This window comes from Equus caballus, chromosome 14, assembly GCF_041296265.1.
Source record: "Equus caballus isolate H_3958 breed thoroughbred chromosome 14, TB-T2T, whole genome shotgun sequence".
In the NCBI taxonomy this organism is placed as follows: Eukaryota; Metazoa; Chordata; class Mammalia; order Perissodactyla; family Equidae; genus Equus; species Equus caballus.
Window position 1 is genome coordinate 12,089,127 of NC_091697.1, and position 20,144 is coordinate 12,109,270.

Consider the following 20,144-nt stretch of genomic DNA (forward strand, 5'->3'; position numbering starts at 1 on the left):
CAGACACACAGGAACCACCTGCCACACACTTCGGAACCACCTGTTGGATATCCCAGAACCAAGTACCAGATACACTGAAACCACCTCCCAAATATGCCAGAACCAGGTGCCGGACATGCCACAAACACCTGCCACACAAGCTGGAACCACCATCCTAACACGCCAGAACAACCTGCCGGACAAACCAAAATCACCTGCCGGATACACCGGAACCAGGTCCTGGATACGCCGGTACCAATTTCTGGAAAAGGCTGGAAAATCTGCCAGACACGCCAGAATCACCCACCGGACATGCAGGAACTAATTGCAAGACATGCCGGAAACAAAGCCAGGACACTCTGAAAGCATCAACCGGACAGGATGGAATCAGGTCCCAGACACACTGTTGCAACCTGCTGGACATGCCAAAACCAACTTTCGAATGTACCAGAACCATATGCCAGACACACAGGAACCACCTGCCAGACACCATGGAACCAACTGTCAGATACACCGGAACCGGGCTCCAGTTTCCTGCATTTATCAGTTCTAATAGGTGTGTAGAAGTATCTCATTGAGGTTTTATATGAAATTCCCGAATGACCTGTGGCGTTGGTCATCTGTCCTCAGGATCGTTTGCCATCTGTATGTCTTCTTTGGTGAGGGATATATTCAGGTCTTTTGCCCATTTTTCAATAAGGTTGTTTATTTTTTTGTTATGGTTGACTTTTAAGGATTCTTTACTTATATCTTGGACATAGTTTCTTTATCATATATCTGTTTTGCGAATATCGTCTGCCAGTCTGTAATTTGTCTTTTGACTCATCGATTTTGCCTTCCACAAAGCAGGAGTTTTTAATTTAATAAAGTCTAACTTGGGGCCAGCCCGCTGGCACAGTGGTGAAGTTCACGCACTCCACTTCGGCAGCCTGGGGTTCACAGGTTCGGATCCTGGGTGTAGACCTACACACAGCTTGTCAAGCCATGCCGTGACAGCATCCCACAGTCCAAATAGAGGAAAATGGGCACAGCTGTTAGCTCAGGGTCAACCTTCCATACCAAAATAATAAATAAAGTCTAACATCAGTTTTTTTTCAGAGATTATACTTTCAGTTTGTATCTTAATAACATAATTCCAGATTCGAGTCCACTTAGAGTTTGTTGCATAATCTTTTTAGAAGTTGCATTGTTTTGCATTACATTTAGGTCTCTGTTCCATTTACTAAAAGTTTGTGAAAGTGTAAATTCTATATCTAGGTTCATTTTTGTAAGAGCTTTAATGAGGTGCAATTGATAGAGAAAGAACCTGACATATCTAATATGTACTATCTGATGACTTCCCCCACATACCAACTGACATATATGTATAAATTTCTCCTTTAGCCTATGACAGGGTGGATCACATTGATTTAATTTTGGAATGCTGATACAACCTTGCATACCTGAAAAAATTTCCTCTTTGTCCTGGTGTATGATTGTTTTACATTGTTGGCTTCAGTTTTCTAATATTTCATAGAAAACGGTAACTGCTCATTTCTGAGACTTGTTGTTCTCAAGTTTTCCCTAGTTTTAAACTCTAGTTTTGCTTTTAGGGTACTGCTGGCCTCATAAGATGAGTTGGAAAGTGTTGTCTCTGGTGATATTTTCTGGAACAGATTGTTGGGAGCACTAGGTTTCTGGAGGGAGACCTGGCTGAGGCCCTAAAAGCTGCATCCCACAGCTTTCCCCTTGGATAGACAACAAGCAGGAAATGGTATTCAGAGTCAGGGACCAGAAGCCCAGGGGGATCCAGTCTAGGTCAGAGGTGAACAGGGAGCCCCTAGTGGGCCCGAGAAGGCAGAGTCCTGCCTGCCCATGGTCCATGTCCACAGGACCTTCCTCTGGCCTCGTCCTCTCTATGTGCACGTTTTGAGCTTTTGACGGTATTTTCCCCACTTAGAGCTGAAGCCATTGCGGAGACTGAATCAGAAAACAAGGTCCTAATCTGTGTGCAAGAGAAACCGGGAAAATGTTCCCTCTTCCGGCAGAGTGTCGAAAGGCAGCCACTGTCCTGGGCAGGACGTGTGCTAGGGACAGGCACGTGCTAGTTTGACAGACACGCCCAGCTTAGTGGTTGTGGCTCTGGCTGAGAAAACGCCTCCAACCGCTTAGTCCCAAGAGGTCGGAGGGGCCATCTCTGCTCCTGGACAGGGTGAACCACACTGCAATTATCCTGTCCTCGGCAGGAGGGGGACTTGGGCATGTCGTTCAGTAGCCAGGGAGAGGACTGGCACTTCTCCCTTCTCCACATAAACTGAGCTGCTCACTCTGGGAGATTTCTAAATTTGAGGAGGAATGTGAGTTTCTGGATCCGGTTTCCATGAGTGCTGCGAGCGAAAGACTCACACCTCCACTCCCAGGATTAGAAAGAAGCAACAATTTAATATAATACTCAAACGGAGCATTTACCATTGACAACAAAATATGGCCCCGCCAAATAGGGAAATAGGTGCTGGGCAAAACGGGGGAGGGAGAAGAGGGGTTGGTGCCTCCCCTCGTGGCCAACAGGGGACCCCCAGAAACGGATCACAAAGTTCTCCTCATCAGAATCAGGGGAGGTGGCCATGTGCACCCTGAGTGTCAATGCTGTGTCCCCGCTGTAGCTCAGCTGGTCTCAGGAGGGTCATCGACCACCACCACTGGGCCCTTGGTTGGGGGTCTGGTGTCTGGAGAAAGAGAGGCGTTTCCTGAGTGGCCTGCCTTGGAACCACAGTGCACACCCCATCCCGGCCCCCACTGCGCTCTCTGCTCCAGCCATTTGCTCAGTGCTCAGTCAGCCAACAGCACCCCATCTGTCCCTGACACAGGGGCTGATATTTAGCGTCACCCATTTCACAGAGGAGGAAACCAATCCCAGGAACGTGAGTGCAACCGCCCAGGACAGGACTGCTCAGCAGTGGAGCTGGAACCCAGGGCCAGCTGTCTGCCTCCCCAGGCCCACACTCAGTCTGAATGTTTCCTGAGCCCGTGGATTCAGCCACTGCCGGTCTAGACACTCACTCTGCCCTGAGCGGTTCTTCTTGTGTTTGAAGAAGAGTTGAATCTTTCTGACCCAGTGGTATCGGGGCTCCAGCTGGCAAGACAGGCTGTAGCTACAGGACAGAGCAGAGCTGGGAGCTCTCAGGAGCCACACATCACATGTGCATCCTGGAGCCTGCCAGCAGCTGGAGTCGAAGGGCCCCAGGGGTCGCCATGCAACCAGATCTGAGGCTGACCAGTGAGCCATGGACATGGGCTCTGGAGCTGGTCAGCAGAGAGAGTCTGCCCTGCCCTCCCCCAACTCCTGACCCGACTCACCTCTCCTCCTCGCTCAGGGGCTCCACGGCCTGGAACCAGGCCCCAAAGTGCTTGTCGGGCTGCACGGTGTACAGATTTGCAGCCTCCTGGAGCAGCTCGATCTCGTCCATCAGTTTGAATTGCTAGGACAGAGCAAGCACAGGATGCCTACAGGGCCTGAGTGGGGGACCCTGCAGGGCTCGTGGAGGGGGTGAGGAAGGGGGCAAGGGGCCAGTCTGGGGCCTTTGCCCACTTGGGAACCCTCCCTCCCTGCGATTCCAGTCAGGACTTGCCTGCTCTCACACTTGGCTCAAAATAGCTCCTCCAGGAAGGAGTCTTTGATGCCAGCCCTTCCCCCACCGACCAATGCCATAGGATCCCTAGCTCTGTATATCGAACTGTGCAAATAAATGTTCCACCCTGGGGATTGGGCCAGAGGGGGTCCTGCCCACTGCTGGGGGGTCTCTGATTTCCAACACCCACCCTCCCCACCGGGAGGCCACAGCTGCTTACTTCATTCCATTTCCGACAGTTGAGCACATTGCCCTGGAAAGCAGACAGCCGCAGTCCATCAGAAACAGCCCCCTTGGCCAGCACTAGCCCCCGTCCACACCTCTTGCAATGCTGCACTACTGCCAGTGGGCAGGCCCATCCAGAGCCCAGACTTGGACCTGGGCCAGTCTCTGGGCTCCAGAGCAGGGGGCACAGAGCAACTGAGGCAAGAGACCTTGTAACCCAACCCTCTCTGATGACACGTGGGGAGACTCAGGCCTCAGGCAGGAAGGGACAGCTCAGCCTCTGATGTGCTTCCTGACTGGGAGGGGCCCGACTTCTCTTCCCTCACTGGCAGGGCCAGAGGGAGAGGCTGAGTCCAGCTCAGACACCACCTCCTGCGGCCACACAGTCAGGCAGCTCTGAGCCTCAGAAGCCCAGGGAACCTGGACGGTGGCTTATGCAGAGCCTGCATCACCCACTGGGGAGATGGGCCTGACACCCCAACTCCCACACGAGGCTGGAGGCCCTGCCGAGAGGACCTTTTCCAAATGCAGAGAGCTCAGGGCTCAGGACAGGACTCTCTCCTCCCCACCCTCAGGAGCCTGAGCCCCTGGACCCACCTCCGGGCTCACTCACCTCCACGTAATCCTCCATTGTACCGTCCAGCAGCTCCAGGGAACCGAAGAACGTCACCAGGGAGGGGACGACACCCTGTGCCGCCATCAGGATGGGCATGGTGATGAGCTCCCGCTCTCAGGTGCCCCCATGAACTTTCCCCTGAAACCCTTCAGCCCAGCCTCCTGCCCACCCCACGCCCCCACACAGAGCAGCCTAGGATCCTCGGGACACCGCAACACACAAAATTCCCTCCCCCGCTCCCCTCCAGGAACACCAAACTCCATCAGTCAAGTCACAGGGATGGCTGTTGGCGCCTCCCAGGGGCAGTGGCCCCTGCCCTTCCCCACCCAAAATCTGCCCTGCTGCCAGCCCTTCCAGGCCTCCTCCTGCTCACTGCCACTGCAGGCCCGTCATGCTTGGCAGCCACAGCAGATTCACCTGAGGTGGAAGGCCCCTCTTCTGAGGGAGGCCTCCAGCTGGGAGGAGGCGCCCCCTCTCCTCTGACTCCTGGGCCCCTCCCCCACAGTCACCCTCACCTGCTGCCACTGCCTCTCCTGGGCTCCCTGGCGTGCCCTCTCTGCAGTCTTTAACACGGAGGTCGCCTCCTGTTGGGGCCGAAGACAGGGTCAGTGTGCCCATACTCCCCTCCACATGTCCCCCCAAGGCCCCTGATCTCAGACCCTGGCCATCGGCTCCAGTCCCCTCCTGCCTCTGCTGCTCCAAACTGCAGGGTGCTCTGATTCTAGACCAGTCCCAGCTCCAGGAATCAGTCCTGTGTGACCTTGGGCCTGCCCAGGCCTCCCTGGCCCTCTTTCCTCAGCTGAAAAGTGTGAGGAGAATGTCACCTGCTTCCAGGAGTCTCCTGAGGACTCAGAGTCATCTGCGTGTCATCACTGCTCTCCCCTCACCTCTCGAGGAGGAGCCGGCACAAATCTCCTCCCGTTCCTGTCCTCCCTTGGATGGTAGCACCCCACTGGGAGGCCTGCACCGCTGATCTTTTCCCTCCACTTCCCAGAGGAGGAGACGGAGGCCCCCAGAGGGGCAGTGACTGGCTCAAGGACCCACTGGGAGAGGCTGCTCCCCATGCCAGCTACAGGCCCTGTCCCCGCTACCTTCACCCCACCCCTGGCTCCAAATCTGACAAAGGCCCCGGCCTCTGGACTCCAGGGGTGCGTCCAGACCCCAGCTGAACAGACAGGGAGAGGGAGGGCAGGGAGTCTTGGGGGACCTGGCCGAGTGGCCCCGGCCTGCCCCACCCTCACAGGGCTCTCTGACCCCCAGCCTGGGCTGAGCCTTGCCATAGCCTCACCTCCTAGGATCCCCTCAGGATGTTCCCCTCCCCTCTCCTTCTGGCCTCCTTCCAGATCTCCAGCCTCCAGGTTACCTGCACTAGCAGCTCCCTGCTCATGCGTTTCTATCTCCTGACCCACTTCTTCCAGGTTCCAGAACTCTCCCTGCGGGGTGGGGAAAGAAAGAAAGAAAGAAAGAAAGAAAGAAAAACTGTGGGATGCTTGAAGGCAAGTCCCATTTGTTTGAGAACCCAGCAGATCCAAACTGCCTGGGGCCTGGATGAGGGATTTCGCTGGGGTGCTCTGAGCTCTAAGGTCCCCATGGGACTGTGGAGGGGCCTCTCCTCTTGTCCCTTGGGGCCTCCATTCCCAGATGTCCCAAACAGATCTCCTTGGAACAGTGTTGGTTTCAGCTGCATAGAGGCTTCTGTTGCTGCAAAGGAAACACCTGACAATCTCCACCTGGGCTCAAGCCAGGATCTGGTCTGGAAGGAAATGAATCCCTGGGATGGAACTGCTGGCCTAAGGGCCCTGAGAGACTCAGAGACCCAGCACCCAGGTCAGTCCCTGCGCCCGGTGTTCGCTGTCTCCCAGGTGTTCTCAGCTGACTTTGGGGGACATGCCGGCCCAAATGATGTTGCCTGGGCCACCTCACCCTCATGGTGCTTGGCTGGAGAGCAGTCTACCCACTACCCACCTGGAAACTTGTCCCCAGGTGTCTTGGAGACAAGCAGTGGCAGGGCTCTGCAGGGCAGAAAGGATTGTGTGGCGGGAACAGAAGTTCCCGAGTCCTCGGCACTCCTGGGGAAGCGGAGAGATGGAGCCGTGAGGGTGAGCTGAAGCTCTGCTGCCTCTGGTTTCTGTCACCTCACGGACTTCTCCTGTCCTGGAGGACACACATGCCCAGGGAAGCCAGGGAGGGCACACCTGCCACCCGATGAGTAACACTGCCAGGCACAAGGATTTGTAGCTCAACACAAGAGAGGAAGTGAGTTTGTCCCCACTGGGACCTCAAGTCAAGGTCAACGTGGCCCTGGCATGAGGGTCAAGGGACAGTCCAGGGACTAAGACCCCAGACTTCAATCCTGAGAGCTGAGAAACAAGAGGCAATTCCCATGCATCCAGACAGGGCGTGCCAAGGCTTACCTCAGCCACCCTGATCCACAGCTCAACCACCCTGGCCCTGTCCTGTGCTGTCATGCTAGCGTCCCCAAGGCAGGTGACGAGGATGCAATTGGCCATGGTGTTGTCGTGCATCACAGTGTCACGGACGGTGGGTGCCAGGGACTCGCGTTTCCTGTTGTCACACTCAGACCAGATGGAGCCGAGGCAGTGGGCGGGCACCAACGTCTTGAACAGCTCCTGCAGAAGATGCGGAGTGTCACCCGGTCCTGCCACACCCCAGCTCAGCGTCCACAGTCCCCCATAGGCCCAGGCAGGGTGAGATCAGAACTGGAGCTCAGGAAGCAGAGCATCTGGCCTGAGGCTTATGGGAGTCCCTGGGTTTTGTCTGTGTCCACTGAATGCACCCAGTCCAGGATGACCCCGAACTCAGGACTGTGGGGAAGGGAGGGGACATTTGCTCCCAGCCCCGTCTCACTTCCTCCAAGCTCCAGAAGGCAGCCCACACATGCCCACCAGAAGGGCCATCATCCACCCATCCCAGTGCCCCTCGAGTCCCACTCCCCATTCCCATTCACATTCCCCCAGAGGCAGGGACAACCCCCAGCTTTGTTTGACTGTCTCCACTGGACTCAATACACATCACCTTCCTGATAAGTGCTGAGGCTGTCCGGGACACCTGCGCAGATGGGGGATCCACCCAAGGACCTGGCAGCACTTCAGTGAGTGCCCATCCCCCACCAAAGGGCCAGACTCTGCCCACCTTCCACTCTCTCCCACCTCATTCATCGGCACAGCCACCCTATACAGCAGGTGCTGAGTGTCTGTCTCTACTGTCCCGTGTTCGCTAGGGGACAGCGAAGGCTTGGGGAGAAAGAAATCTGCCCAGGTCACAGTGTTGATAAGGAAGGAAGCAGGGATTTGGACCCAGATCATCGGAATCCTGAGCAGGGAATGGCAGGTGTGGGGTGGCTCATGGCACCGGGAAGGCAGGGGCCACCCGCCCCGCGAGCTCCTCTGCTCACCGCAGCCATCCTCGTCATCTGCTCTGCCACCAGCTGGGGAGGGAAGTCCAAGATGTTCGGCTTCTCCTCCCTCAGCTGGTCCTCGGTGGTCATGGCCCAGGGGCAGCTGGGCTCTGGGGCTGCCTTTACTGGTGGCCCTTGCTCTGGTCCTGGAGTGGCCGACTCAGGGGCTGCTGGCTCCAGCTCTACCACACGTGGTGAGACTGGAGGTGCAGCTGGCTCCAGCCCGGGGGCTGGCACTGGCTCTGGCTCTGGAAGTGGCAGGAGCTTTGGAGCTGGCTCTGGAGCAGGATAAAGAGAAAGTTTCACGCACACACCTGACAGTTTCTGTGCCTTTCCAAAGACAGAAAGGACTCCACTGCCTCTAAGGGAACGCTAGCCCGTGAACCTCAACACAGACAGTCTTCCCAGACTCCAGTCCCCTCACCTTTCCGTTCGGCCTCAATGGCCTTGAGATGCTCCAGGTGGCCTGGCAGAAGGTAGGCATGGCCCTCCACATGGGAGCCACCAAAGCTGACGTGCAGAGTGGCCAGCTGCAGGGTCCAAGAGGGAAACCGCAGGGGCTCCCTGCAATCCTGCCCTTGGCCCAGCCAGGTTCCCAGCAGGAAATAGATAGCACTGCGGGGAGGCTGATGGGCCAGAGAGTCAGTGGCCTGGCCTTTCCTTAAACACCAGCCTCCCAAGGCACTCTTGTTAGCATCTGCGCCCCTGTGCCAGACCCTCCCCCTCCAGAGGAGGGCCCCATCCCAGCCCTGAGCCCTGGCTGCCTGACCTGGCTGTGGCAGGCCTGCTCATCCAGCAGGCTGAACACAGAGTCTGTGAGAGTCTCTTGTTCCCACCGACACTCTCCTCCCCAAGGGTCTGGACACAGCCCACTCAAGCCCTCCATGTATGTGGGCCACTGGAATGAAGACTCCAGCAGATTTGGGAGCAGCTTGCTCACACACCTCCTACTATGGACCTGGCGGTGGTGCTCACATGGTGTGGATGTGGAGAAAGGGAGGCAGGAGGAGCTGGGACTCTGCTGGGAGTGGGTCTCTAGGGGACAAGGCAACCCAGCCTCCCTTCCAATTCTCAAGGGGCCTGGGACCCATGCACAGCTCTCTTTGAGTCCAGTCCTGCTGGAGTGGAAGCCACCAGAACTGAGCCCTCCCATGGGAATCACAAGATGGGTGAGATGCAGGGTTCTCCCAGGCCTGACATGGCCACAGCCTCCATCCTCGCCCCGCACCCTTTTTGCTAGAGACAGGAGGCCCTTCTTCTCGTCCCAAAGACCACTCACTTTGGGAGGTGGTCGTGTCCTCCAGCATCCCGCACGCAATGGGCCAAGCTGCCTCCATGTGTCCCAAAGGGGATGAAGTCATCACCCGGGATGGCGGGTAGATGGGACCTGTGAATGATGTCAAGTGTGACTGTCTGACTCTCAAAATAGAGGGGAGGACCAGGGAGGCTGTCTGCTTCATTCACTGAGTGACCCTTAGTGTGTCCAGAAGTCCTGCTCAGAGTAGGTCCTTCATAGACATTGTTGAATGACCTCCAACCAGAACCATCCCAGGTGTCTGAGTGGGCCTGTGGCCCCTCTGTGACCCTAGAGATCCCTAAGTGGCTACACCAAGGACAAGCACCAGGACCAGCTGGATGGCATCTCAAACTCTTTGACAGGGTGCTCTCCAGGTGCTTTTCCAAACTCAAAAAGCCACAAGCCAGTGAAGGGAGAGGTGAAGTGAAGACTACTTTCCATGGGGGACAGAGAAATAATCACCACCAGCAACCACAGCATGGCCCACCACCCTCTCTGCAGAGCCGGGCACCAGGGAAGCACCTGGATGGCTGATCCCATTCATCCCTGGGAGAAGCCTAGCAAGTTCATCCTCTCTCACCCCACATTTAAGAGGAGCCAACTCAGGCTCAGAGAGATGTGGTGACATTCCCAAGGCAAGACACACAGCTGGCAGTGGGCAGAGTCACCACTGTGCTGAGGAGGAGGCTGGCAGTCACCTGGGAAACAGCTGGTCCAGGACCTGGTGGGAAGTGCTGGAGCCTGAGTAGCTGTAGAGGGAGGTGATGACACTGCAGAGGACTCTGCTGGGGAAGGCTGGCAGCACAGACTCTGAGAGCCTCTGCATCATGCCTGCCTGGAGGGCACGCATCCTGCAGGCCTCAGTTACAGACAGAGTGGACTCATCTTCACTCTGGGTGGGATGAGGAGGACACAGGGTCAGGGCCACCACTGTGAACCACCAGCATTATCGAGGTCTGCAGCTGACCCAGGAACTCCTAGCCCCTCCCAGACATGTGCGACAGGAGACACAGGAGCTCTCACACTCAGCAAGGTTCTGGGCTCTCACAGTACAATCTGACTTTGGGCGTGTGAAGGATTCCACATTGATCTCCCTCGAGGCCATTTGCTCACTGAGGGACAACAGACCTCCCTCTGTGAAGAGCACCAGCCCAGTGAGTCCTCAACAGACACCCCCTCTCTAGAGAGGAGAACAGAGGCTTAGGTGCGCCAGGTGGCTTCTCTAGGTCCTGTGGGTCAGAACTGAGAGCTGCCCAAAGTGAGGGCTGAGGGCCAGCCCCTCTAACTGCCTGAGGCTTCATTGGGCCCCAACCTGGAGGGAAATGTTATGTGGCCACCCCACCCCGCCCCAGTCTGGAAACAGTGTACAAGGCAGTGACACACTCTGACAATCCCTTTGACTTCCAAAACACGCTGATGGTTATTTCTCTTACATTAAAGGGAGTTTGGAGACCCTCGTTATCGAGGTTGCATGTTCCAAAAAAGGCAAAATTCAAAGATACTCAGGGCCTAGTGGGAAGTGACAACGTTTTCTCTAATCTTCCTAGGAAAATGCAACGAGTGCCCTCCTATCCTCCTATGCAGCTGGTGGGGAGGAGCAGAAGTCCAGATTCCTTTGGGACTGTGGGACACTCAGGGGGGACAGCCCTGTTAGGCTCCCAGGAGATGGGCAGTTTGAGGCTGGATTCTGGGCCTACCCTGGTCATCTCAGGGGCCTGGGTGGGAAGACCCCTCTGTGCCCACTCTCACCTCAGAGCAGCCCTGGTTATTGATGATGGTGCGGTGCAGTTGGCCGCTGTCCAGGGAGATGGAGTACCCGAAGCCATTTGCCAGCTCTTTGACCACCTCCTGCGTGCAGCTCTGCAAAGACAGTGCCCGAGAGCCGGGCCGGGATGTCTCAGGCACCTGCCTCGACTTGGCCACAGGAGGAAACCCCAGCAGGGATCAGGTACCCGGCAGTGTCTGTGTAGAACTCCAGCCAGGGAGGGAATGAGATGACACCCGGATGGCTCGGGACTAACCTATGGGTAGAGGAGCTTGGTCCCCAGCACCCACTCTCCCATCCTGCTAGCCAACACCTAGGCTGGGAACACGACGCACTGCCAGGCTTCCAACACCCAGCAAAGGGCTCCTGCCTAGGATGAGTGCCCCCTCAGCCCCGCCGTCCCTCACTCCACTCCCCCGGGACACACAAGGAGGCTCAGAGGGGTGTGGGGTTGGGATCCCATTGTGGCCTAAGGCGGTTGGCCTGCCCTGTGTTACCTGAGGGATCCTCCTGCCAAATGGCCAGGGGTGGTGCAGGTGAGGGCCAAGCCAATGTGTGTAGCAACTGAAAAGTCTCTGTTTCTTGGCTTTCCTGAAGCCACAGCCTCGACAAGTCAGGAGACAACAGCAGAGCATCCTGCTCTCTTCAGTGTCTCTACTCAAGTGAGCTCAATAGGAGGCTATGTCTAGAATGCGGGCGCCTGGAGACCAGTGTGCTAAGTTCTGTTAGGGTCTGTCACCAAGGAAGTGAGGTCACTTCCTCAAGCTTCCATTACCCAGGCCTCTTCTTTCAATCACACCAACCCAAAACCCCTCTGGGATCTTGGCTACTCACCCTCCTTGCCCATGTCATCACCAGAACTGTACACAAATAGCCAGCACAGAGCCTCACACAGGACCTTGAGAGGGAACCAGGTTTCCAGCTTGAGGAAGCTGAGTTCAGCTGAGTTCACGCCTCTCTTTCCCTAGAAGCTCTGTGTCCTGGAAACACAATTGTACCTCGCAAGGCCTCCTCAATCCTTCAACCTGCACGATAGGGACGAGGCCAGAAATAGCTCCCTCAGGATGTCCTCAGCTGCAGAAGAGACAGTAGTGACAACACCTGGTGTCTGGTTTCACTTGTGTCTGATGCACACACTTAGAGATGAAAGAATGACAAGAAGGGGTGGGCTATCGTGTGGAGTACCCCTTAAAACAGGCCTGTGTCACAGCTCTTGGGCCTTGAGCAAGTCTCTGCCCCTCTGGGCCTCATTTACACATCTGCAGCTTTAACGGGTTGAAATTAGAGGAAATTCAGAGATTGCCAGTCACTGGCATGAATGATTCCACGGTCTCCTGTTTCCCTTAGAGTCAGAACCAAGTGCCTCATGTTGGCCTATGTGGAGGGCAGCCTCCACCACGGCTCCCGGTGCTCACTGTCTCCTGCTGTGCACATCCTTGTGGAACCGCACAGTCATTAGGAAGTGACTTCTGAATAGAATGCAGCCAAGGTGTTGGGATGGTACACAACCCAGGGTTAAGAACAAAAAGCCTGGCCCTTCCTTCTTACTCATTGTCTTTAGCCCCCTCCCTCTTTCCCTCCTCCTGTTTCCATCTCTCTCTCTCTCTGCCTCTTATATCTCTGGAACTGGGGGAGCAAGTGCACATGTGTTCAATTTCCCTATGTAGAGGCTCCATAGGAGAGAATGGAGGAAATGATCGGCCAACAGACAGGCAGGAACTCAGGCTTTCCGTCCAAACAAACCCTGTCAACATGCATGTGAGTGAACTTGGGAGCACATGCTCCCCGAGTCGAGCCGCAATAGAGATGCAGCCCAAGCTTCACAGAGACCTTGAGGCAGAGGCACCCAGCTAAGCCGTGCCCCATTCCTGGCACACACACTTTGTGAGAGCTTAAGGATTTGTACTTTCTAGGGGCACGGTCTTAGAGCAACGTCGTCAGAGAGTGACAGGAAAAAGCAGTCTGCCAGTCCTGCCACCCGTCCCTGCCGTACCCCCATCTCCCCTCCTCTCTCTTCTCAGGATCCTTCCAGCCACACCGCCAGCTTTCTGACCTTCTCTGCTCAGACTGCTTTCTTCCTGTGAGTCTCTGCACCAGCAGTGGCTTCTCCCTGACACTCAAACTGTTCCCAGACACAGGCAGGCATGCCTCACATCTGTCACTCTGCTCACAGCAAATGTTACTCCTCTGAGGCCTTTCAGGGCCTCCCAGGCACAGTCTCCAACGTCACAGATCTCACATCTGCACGGTCATCTCATGATTTTCTCCTTCTTGGTCTCTTTTGGATAAAGTGAGTCCATGAAGCAGGGCATTCTGCTTGGCAGACGCAGAGGCAGCTTCTTCCGGTGCCCTCAGGAACATGACTGTCTCCTCTGGGTTGAATGTTTCCCCTCACAAGTCCATTCTGAATGGAAACTGTCATTTCACCTCTTTCCTGGGTCTTGTTTCTTCTAAGAACACAGGGAGCCATCCCTTCTCCCTGGAATGCGGCACCAGCCCCTACACCCACAGCCAGAAAATTAGCGCCCAGCTTCAAACACCACCAATCCTGAAGTCAGTTCCTGCTGAGGCCTCCCATCCATTCTGTAATTCCATGGTAACGGCTGAGGTCACCTTTCCCCTGAGACTCAGCTCCCAGCCTTCCGTTGGCTTCTTAGAGGAACAGTGGGATTTCCCAGAAGCACTCCCAGCCTGGGCAAGAAAGGCTTTGAAATGTTCTCTATGTATTTTCCAGGACATGGGACATGAGGAGAAGTCATTTTGGTGTGTATGTGCAACAGTTTTGATGCAAAAAGTATCTTTTTCAGACAGAGATCAAAGAATGGGGCTACTGGGTGTAACAAGAAAATGGATATGCTGAGCCATCGTCTTCATGGTGTGAAGTCTTAGAGAGCAAAGAACATGCTTAAGAGCAGAGCATATGAAGACAATATCTTATGTTCAAATTCCAGCTCAATCACTTCCTAGATATGGTAGCGGGCAAGTTACTCACCTCATCAGTGCCTCAGTTTCCTCATCTGGTGTCGGCAAGAATGATAAGTGTACCTAATTTGTAAGGACATGGAGAGTATTAAAGGAGTTAATGTTTGAAAACTGCTTGCAACACCTAGCACCTTACAAGCACTGTACCTATCCATTATAAATGAAATGGAAACATTCTTCTGATGCTATCTTTTTACTCCAGAAGGGAGACTAGTGCCTGGATGGATGTAGACAGAACTCCCTGAGACAGGATGAATCGAAGAATGAACAACACTGTTGAAGGCATTTCCAATGGCACATCTGCCTCCTTATGGACATTCTCTAGCAGAATCACACCCAAGCATCCCTCCTCTCTCCTGCATCATATTCTGGGATTCTATCCAGAAATCACGGGGGCTTCTTGCACCCCGGCACCCACACCCACTACAGGTTCTCTTCTCTCTAGCAGCAAACCTTAGGCCTTGTCCTGATGGCTGCAGCCCACAGGCTCTGCACTCTGATCCTTTTCTTCACTTGAGGGAGAAGTGCCATCCCGAGAACTGGGCACACACAGTGTGAGCCTTGGAGTGAATGTCTCCCTGGCCGGTTGTAGGTGGAAGAGCACCGTGACAGAATGGGACTTAGGGAGAATCTTCCAGGTGTGCTCAGAAGGGGCCCAGCCAGGGCATTGGTCAGCAAGGTCTGGTCTGGTTGGTGGACCTTGGTGGCAAATGAGTGGCAGGGGCAGCATGTTTTAGAGGTCCTGGCAGGAGACAATTCATAGGATGGTCATTAAGTCAGAATCAGCCTAATAAGCTCCAACTTAATCCACTGTCATCTGTTCCCTGACTGGCTGACTAATCCAGGAGTGATTTAGAAGAGTGATATTCGTGTTCTATCATCTTTTCATTGGTTGGCTACAGCTGTTATTCTTTACATAACTTGTATATGTCTACAAAGGAAAGGAAAGGTTAGTTTTGTTACAACCCTTCTAGCAAAATTCTCCCTAACATATTGAATCACTAACAGAATCCACCACTGGGAACCTCATATAAGATGCTGACATTTACTCTCTGGTTTCATATCTTCCTGTTTGGTAAATTCTCTTGACTTCTGGCTTCTTTCCTGAGGTTCGTCCACTCAGGACAATGTAGGAGTGCAATCTCTTGCTACTTCAGAAGTAGTGGGGCAACTCTATGATGATGTTGCTTTTGTTTTGTGACTGTGTGTGTGTGTGTGTGTGTGTGTGTGTGTGTGTGATGAGACTGTTTTCTGCATCTTGCCGCGTGGGTTGGATTGACTCCTTTCCTTGGAAAAATTGTCCCTTACCACTTTCTCTGGGCTTTATTTTCATGGCTTGAACAGTGCTGTGCAACAGTAGAATTGACACTCTATCTTATGGAATTTAAACTTCTTTTAGTAGCCACATTTCAGAAAGTAAAAATAAACATGTGAAACTAATTTTAATAGTATATTTAAACCCATTACAACCAACATATTATAATCTGGCCAGGCAATCTATATAAAAATTATGATAGAGATAGTTGAATTTTTTTTTATGATTGGGATCTAAAAATCCATTTACAGCACAGTCTTCATTTGCAAATTGAAATTTTCTACATATTCAGTTTCTGTGTCCCCCAAATCAGAACCTGGGCTGACTTGTTAGAGAGGAAATAAAGCAGAACAGGCATAAGTAACGATCACTGTCAATCCAGCTCAGCATGAACACTCACCACTGACAAAAAGGCTGTCCCTGAGCAGGGAGTAGAGGCCCCTCGGGGTGACACGGTGAGTCAGCTGGTTAAGCTCCCAGGAATGCTGCTGTCACCTGGTGTCTCTGTCATACTCTCCATCGTGAGCCATGGGGTCAGGGTGGTAGGTGCAGACAGCTTCCACGCTGGTGGCTGCCCCATCGTCCGCAGGCCTGGGGAGAGAGGAATGCGGGGACTCTAGAGAGATGTCCTGAATCCTCTGATAATGGGGGCCAGAGGGAGGGAGGAGCAAATTGGGAGTCAGTGGGAAGAGTGAAAACTGGGGTGGTCTCTGAAAGCGTTTGTGACTCTCAAAGCTCAGAAAAGGGACTTCCCTGAGGGAGATCACTCTGCAACCCAAGGACAAGGGGCCTAGGCTGCTCTTCTTGAACAAGGATCCAAGCAGGGGAGGAGGCAGGAGGAGGAGGAGCTGGAGAGACAGCAGGTGGGGAGCGGCTGGCTGGGACTCATCCTACCAGGAGCTGTGGGCACCAGGGTCTCATCCAGTGTTGCAGGACTCTCTCAGTGGAGTTAAATGTCGCTGAGCCCTTGCTCACGTCTGTTGAATATTGGAGGTTGGAGATGCTGAACTTCAGTGTGAGGGCCTTCAGCTCGTGCACCATAGCTTGCAAGAAGAGATGGGGAGAGATGGCCATCACTGACAGCTGGCCTGAGACCAGATCAGAGTCCTGAATTCATTATCATCTGTTGCCTTTGCTCCCAGTGGAACCACCACCCACCTCTGTGCTCATCCAAGTTGAAGCCAGTATATCACTCATGTCTTCCTTCCTCCCCTGCCAGTAACACCCACTGCACTTGAGGATTGCTCCTCAAAACACACCCTATTTCCCTATATAATGCCTACTCCTTCTTAAAGACCCCACCTGGGCAAAACTTCCTCCACAAAGCTCTTCCCACCCAAATAATGCCAGTGCTTCTCCTCAAAACATCCCACCTTCGATTAGAATGTTCTGTGAATTTCATAAGACCAGGGGCTCTCTGAGAGCTGCATCAGATTCGATTATTGGTATAATCTTTGTGATAGGCATGATTGCCCGAAAACCAGAATTGCACACCTCGGCTTTCCAGCTCCCAAGTGATAATTTGGCAGTGTAGGTGTGGGGCTGCAGAGCTACTCTGGGGAAGGAAGAGGGGTCCCCTAGGTCTGTGGTGGCTTCTGGTTGCTCAAGTGATGATGAAGTAGGCAGGAACTTGCTTCCTGGCTCAGGAGCTGTGGAAAGGGCTCTTGTTAGGGTGGGATAGAGCCCTCATACAGTGGGTGAAGCCCCACAGGCTCATCTGCACTCAGTAGTGGCTGTCCCAGGACAACCACTCACAGGTGAGCCATAAATGTGAGTGACAGGAGGAGGGATTGTGTGAGTAGAGGTAAGAGCAAGCTTATGAAGGAGATGAACCCAAAAGAGTGAGTGTGGTTGAAGAGAGAGACGGAACAAAGAGAGAGGTAGAGGCACAGACAGAGGGGATACCTGGATGGACAGAGGATGAGTGGACAAATGGAGGGTCAAAAGGAAAGCAGGAAGAATACACACAAGGAAGAGAAGTTGGAGAGATGGGAGGAAAGAGGATGGAAGGAGAGAAGAAGGAAAAACAGGCAAACAGGCAGGAGGACAGTTGGACAGATTGATATCTGGACAGATGCTTGGATGGATAGATGGAAGGAAGGAAGGAATAGAGGGAGGGAGTGTGGAAGGAAGGATAGAAGGAAAAAAGGAAGGAAGGAGGGAGCCTGAGAGGAGGGAGAACTGGGAAAATCACCTGCTCAAGTTCACAGGGTGTTTTAAAGGGAGGTTAAGGCTGAGAATACAGGACCCCTAACTCCCAGGCTTGTGTCCACCTGTCCCAATGCTGCCTGTTATTACTCGTAGAGATGAGCATGTGGACGTAAAAGAAACCTTGAGCCCTACCCTCACAATACACAAAACTCAATTCCTGGACACTTTGACCTAAAGGAGAAAGGTAAAATAACGAAACTTCTAGAAGACAACATAAGAAAACATCTTCAGGATGACAGGGTAGCAAAAACTTCTTAAAGAAGACACACAAATGCACACATACACACACTCTCCATAAAAGAAAAGATTGGTAAACTTGGATTCATTAAAATTTAGACTTTCAGTTCATCATGAGACATATTACAAGAGGGAATTGGCAAATCACAGGATGCGAAGAGATTGTTCCAATTCGAATATTCAACAAAGGATTCTCATGCAGAATACAGAAAATCTTCAGCATCACAGTAAGAAAGGAGCCAAACAAACCAATTGCTTAAAACTGGTCAAAAGACTTCAACAGGCACTCCACAACACAGAGTGTCCCAGCGGCCAACAAGCACATGCAAATGTGCTAAAATCAGCAGGGACAAGGGAAATGACAATTCAACCACACTGAGATCTTCTATACAACCAGAGAATGGTTAAAAACAGTTTTGAAATGCTGAGCTGAGGGCAGCAAGTGGAGGGGAAGCTGCAGAGCAACTGGAAGGCTCACACACTGCAGGTAGGAGTAGGAATTCATGCAGCCACTTGGGAAAGCTTTTTGGCAGGATCTACCTGTTAATGCTGGAGACACACATACAACATGACCAGCAATTCTACTCTTAGATGTGTCCTCAACTGAAATCTAAACATTTCAACCAAGAGGAAGGAGCAAGAATGATTAGAGCATCATTCTCCTTATTCCTCCAAAGTAGAAAGTACTCAAATATCCATCTACAGTAGAATGGATAAATCAATTCCACTATCTAGTTCATGGTGGTTTTAAAAATTGGCCACAAATTCTTTGAGACACATCCCATGAATATGTGAGGTTCAGGTTCCCTCCCCTTGAATCTAGGCAGGCGTGAACCTGCTTCAATCAACAGAGTAGAAGCGTTGCTCTGTGGAAGTGGTGTGATGTGACTTCCAAGGACATGCCACTCTCAGGAAGCTTGCTCAGTGAAGCCAGCCAACAAGCTGTGAAGAGCTAAGGCCTCATGGAGAATCTCCTCATGGAGAATCTGCAACCAGGGCACAGCCACCTTCATTGCAACTGCTATGCTGGCGATCAGGTGATAAGACTTCGTTCCTAAACAGAAGATGAACCATATGCACTGAAGAAAATAGACCACCAACACAAGCCCTGACGCACACCATGTCCATTTATACTTGGTATCTCAAGACCAGGGGCCAAGATGAGGAGGCAGGAGTTCATCCCCAAATTCTTGTGATTTTATCCAATACCAGACAGACTGTGCTCACCAAGCATTTCCTAAACCTCCTCCCTTCCTCAAAGGAATCTCTGCATCTGGATACCGACATTAAGTTTCCTCTGGTCATATATGATCACCAGCCCCAGTACACCCTTTGTATCAGCAATAGGTGAACACTATCTGAACAGGTCACCTGGGTCCCAAAAGTGGAAAAGAAGTAGAGCAACTTTCAAGTAGAAGTTTCCATCTCCATTGAAATTGTATTTTAGATATACCATTGGAAAAATAAAACTGCCACTTTTCAAAACAGGAAATGTAGGTGCCCTTGTGAACGATCCCAGAGGATTTTGGTCTTCAAGACATCCCAGCCAAGGTACCATCCATGTGAGTGAAAGAGCCTCTAAATGATTCTAGACCCCAACCATCAGAGAGCACGGCAATTTCTCCCTACCAAATTCCTAACCCACAGAATCCGACTAATACAATGGTTGTTGTTTCACTCCACTAAGTTTGGATAGGCATGTTACGCAGCTATCAATAACCAAAACTAATGCATTATGCAATAATAATCAGATCTAAAGAGCTTTATAAAAACCAACCAATTACCTGTAACAACATGAATGAATCTCAGACAGGATGTTTAATAAAAGGAGCCTGGTAGAAAGGAGTACATAGAGTATAATTCCATCTACCTGAGCTCAAAAACTGGCAAAACTAAGCTACAGCGATAGAAGTCAGAGTAGTGGTTACCTTGGGTGGGAGCAAATTCTGCAAAGGGTCACGATAGAGGCCTCTGGAGAGCCAGAATAGTGAATGTCTTGATTTGGGGGGTTTTTATGATAGTGTGTTTAGATTGTTAAAAAAAAAATCATTGAGGTAGATACTCAAGACTCGTGTACTTTTCCCACTAAGTATGCTATAATTTAAAACGATATTTTGTCAGTAAAACGTGGCTCACCCAATAGATGTGAGAGTGTGAAGGACAATAAAAGATGACTCCAAGTTTTCAGGCATGATAGACTAGGTAGTGCCATTAACTGAAGAGTTGAACCATGGAGCAAATTAAAACAGGAGCAGAGGCAGGGACCATGTCCTGCTCATTATGTATTCAGGTGTCTACCATAATCCTGAATACACAGTCAGTCCAGCTTCCAGGATACTCCTCTCCTTTTCACCATAAACTATGGCTCACCCCTTCTTGGTGTCTTCTATTGCCTCCTTTTTCCCAGCTGCTTTTTTTTTTAAGTTTTTATTTAGTTTATGATAGTTTACAATCTTGTGAAATTTCAGTTGGACATTATTGTTTGTCAGTC

The 20,144-nt window shown here is 52.3% G+C and overlaps 1 protein-coding gene across 6 annotated transcripts in view; it reads right to left on the minus strand.

Annotated features, from left to right (window-relative positions):
- Nucleotides 1-2,380: 2,380 nt before the first annotated feature.
- LOC138917391 (ral guanine nucleotide dissociation stimulator-like) overlaps nucleotides 2,381-20,144 on the minus strand; it is a 39,127-nt gene continuing 21,363 nt past the window's right edge. For 3 of the 6 annotated variants that reach the window (XR_011425284.1, XR_011425286.1, XR_011425285.1), the window contains 11 exons: nucleotides 16,100-16,248; nucleotides 15,606-15,796; nucleotides 11,406-13,953; nucleotides 10,893-11,003; nucleotides 9,842-10,035; nucleotides 9,126-9,233; nucleotides 8,271-8,472; nucleotides 7,844-8,124; nucleotides 6,843-7,058; nucleotides 6,394-6,497; nucleotides 5,816-5,861 (listed from right to left, as the gene is read on the minus strand). Coding sequence is in view for 2 of the 6 variants with exons in the window: in XM_070233589.1 (XP_070089690.1) it covers nucleotides 2,623-2,684; nucleotides 3,019-3,110; nucleotides 3,316-3,437; nucleotides 3,808-3,840; nucleotides 4,426-4,500; nucleotides 4,944-5,012; nucleotides 5,792-5,815 (477 nt within the window). In the remaining 4 variants the exon portion in view is untranslated. Of the gene's footprint in view, nucleotides 2,685-3,018; nucleotides 3,111-3,315; nucleotides 3,438-3,807; nucleotides 3,841-4,425; nucleotides 4,501-4,943; nucleotides 5,013-5,791; nucleotides 5,862-6,393; nucleotides 6,498-6,842; nucleotides 7,381-7,843; nucleotides 8,125-8,270; nucleotides 8,473-9,125; nucleotides 9,234-9,841; nucleotides 10,036-10,892; nucleotides 11,004-11,405; nucleotides 13,954-15,605; nucleotides 15,797-16,099; nucleotides 16,249-20,144 lie in introns of those variants that run through there. The other 3 variants (XM_070233589.1, XR_011425287.1, XM_070233590.1) reach the window with 3 other exon arrangements.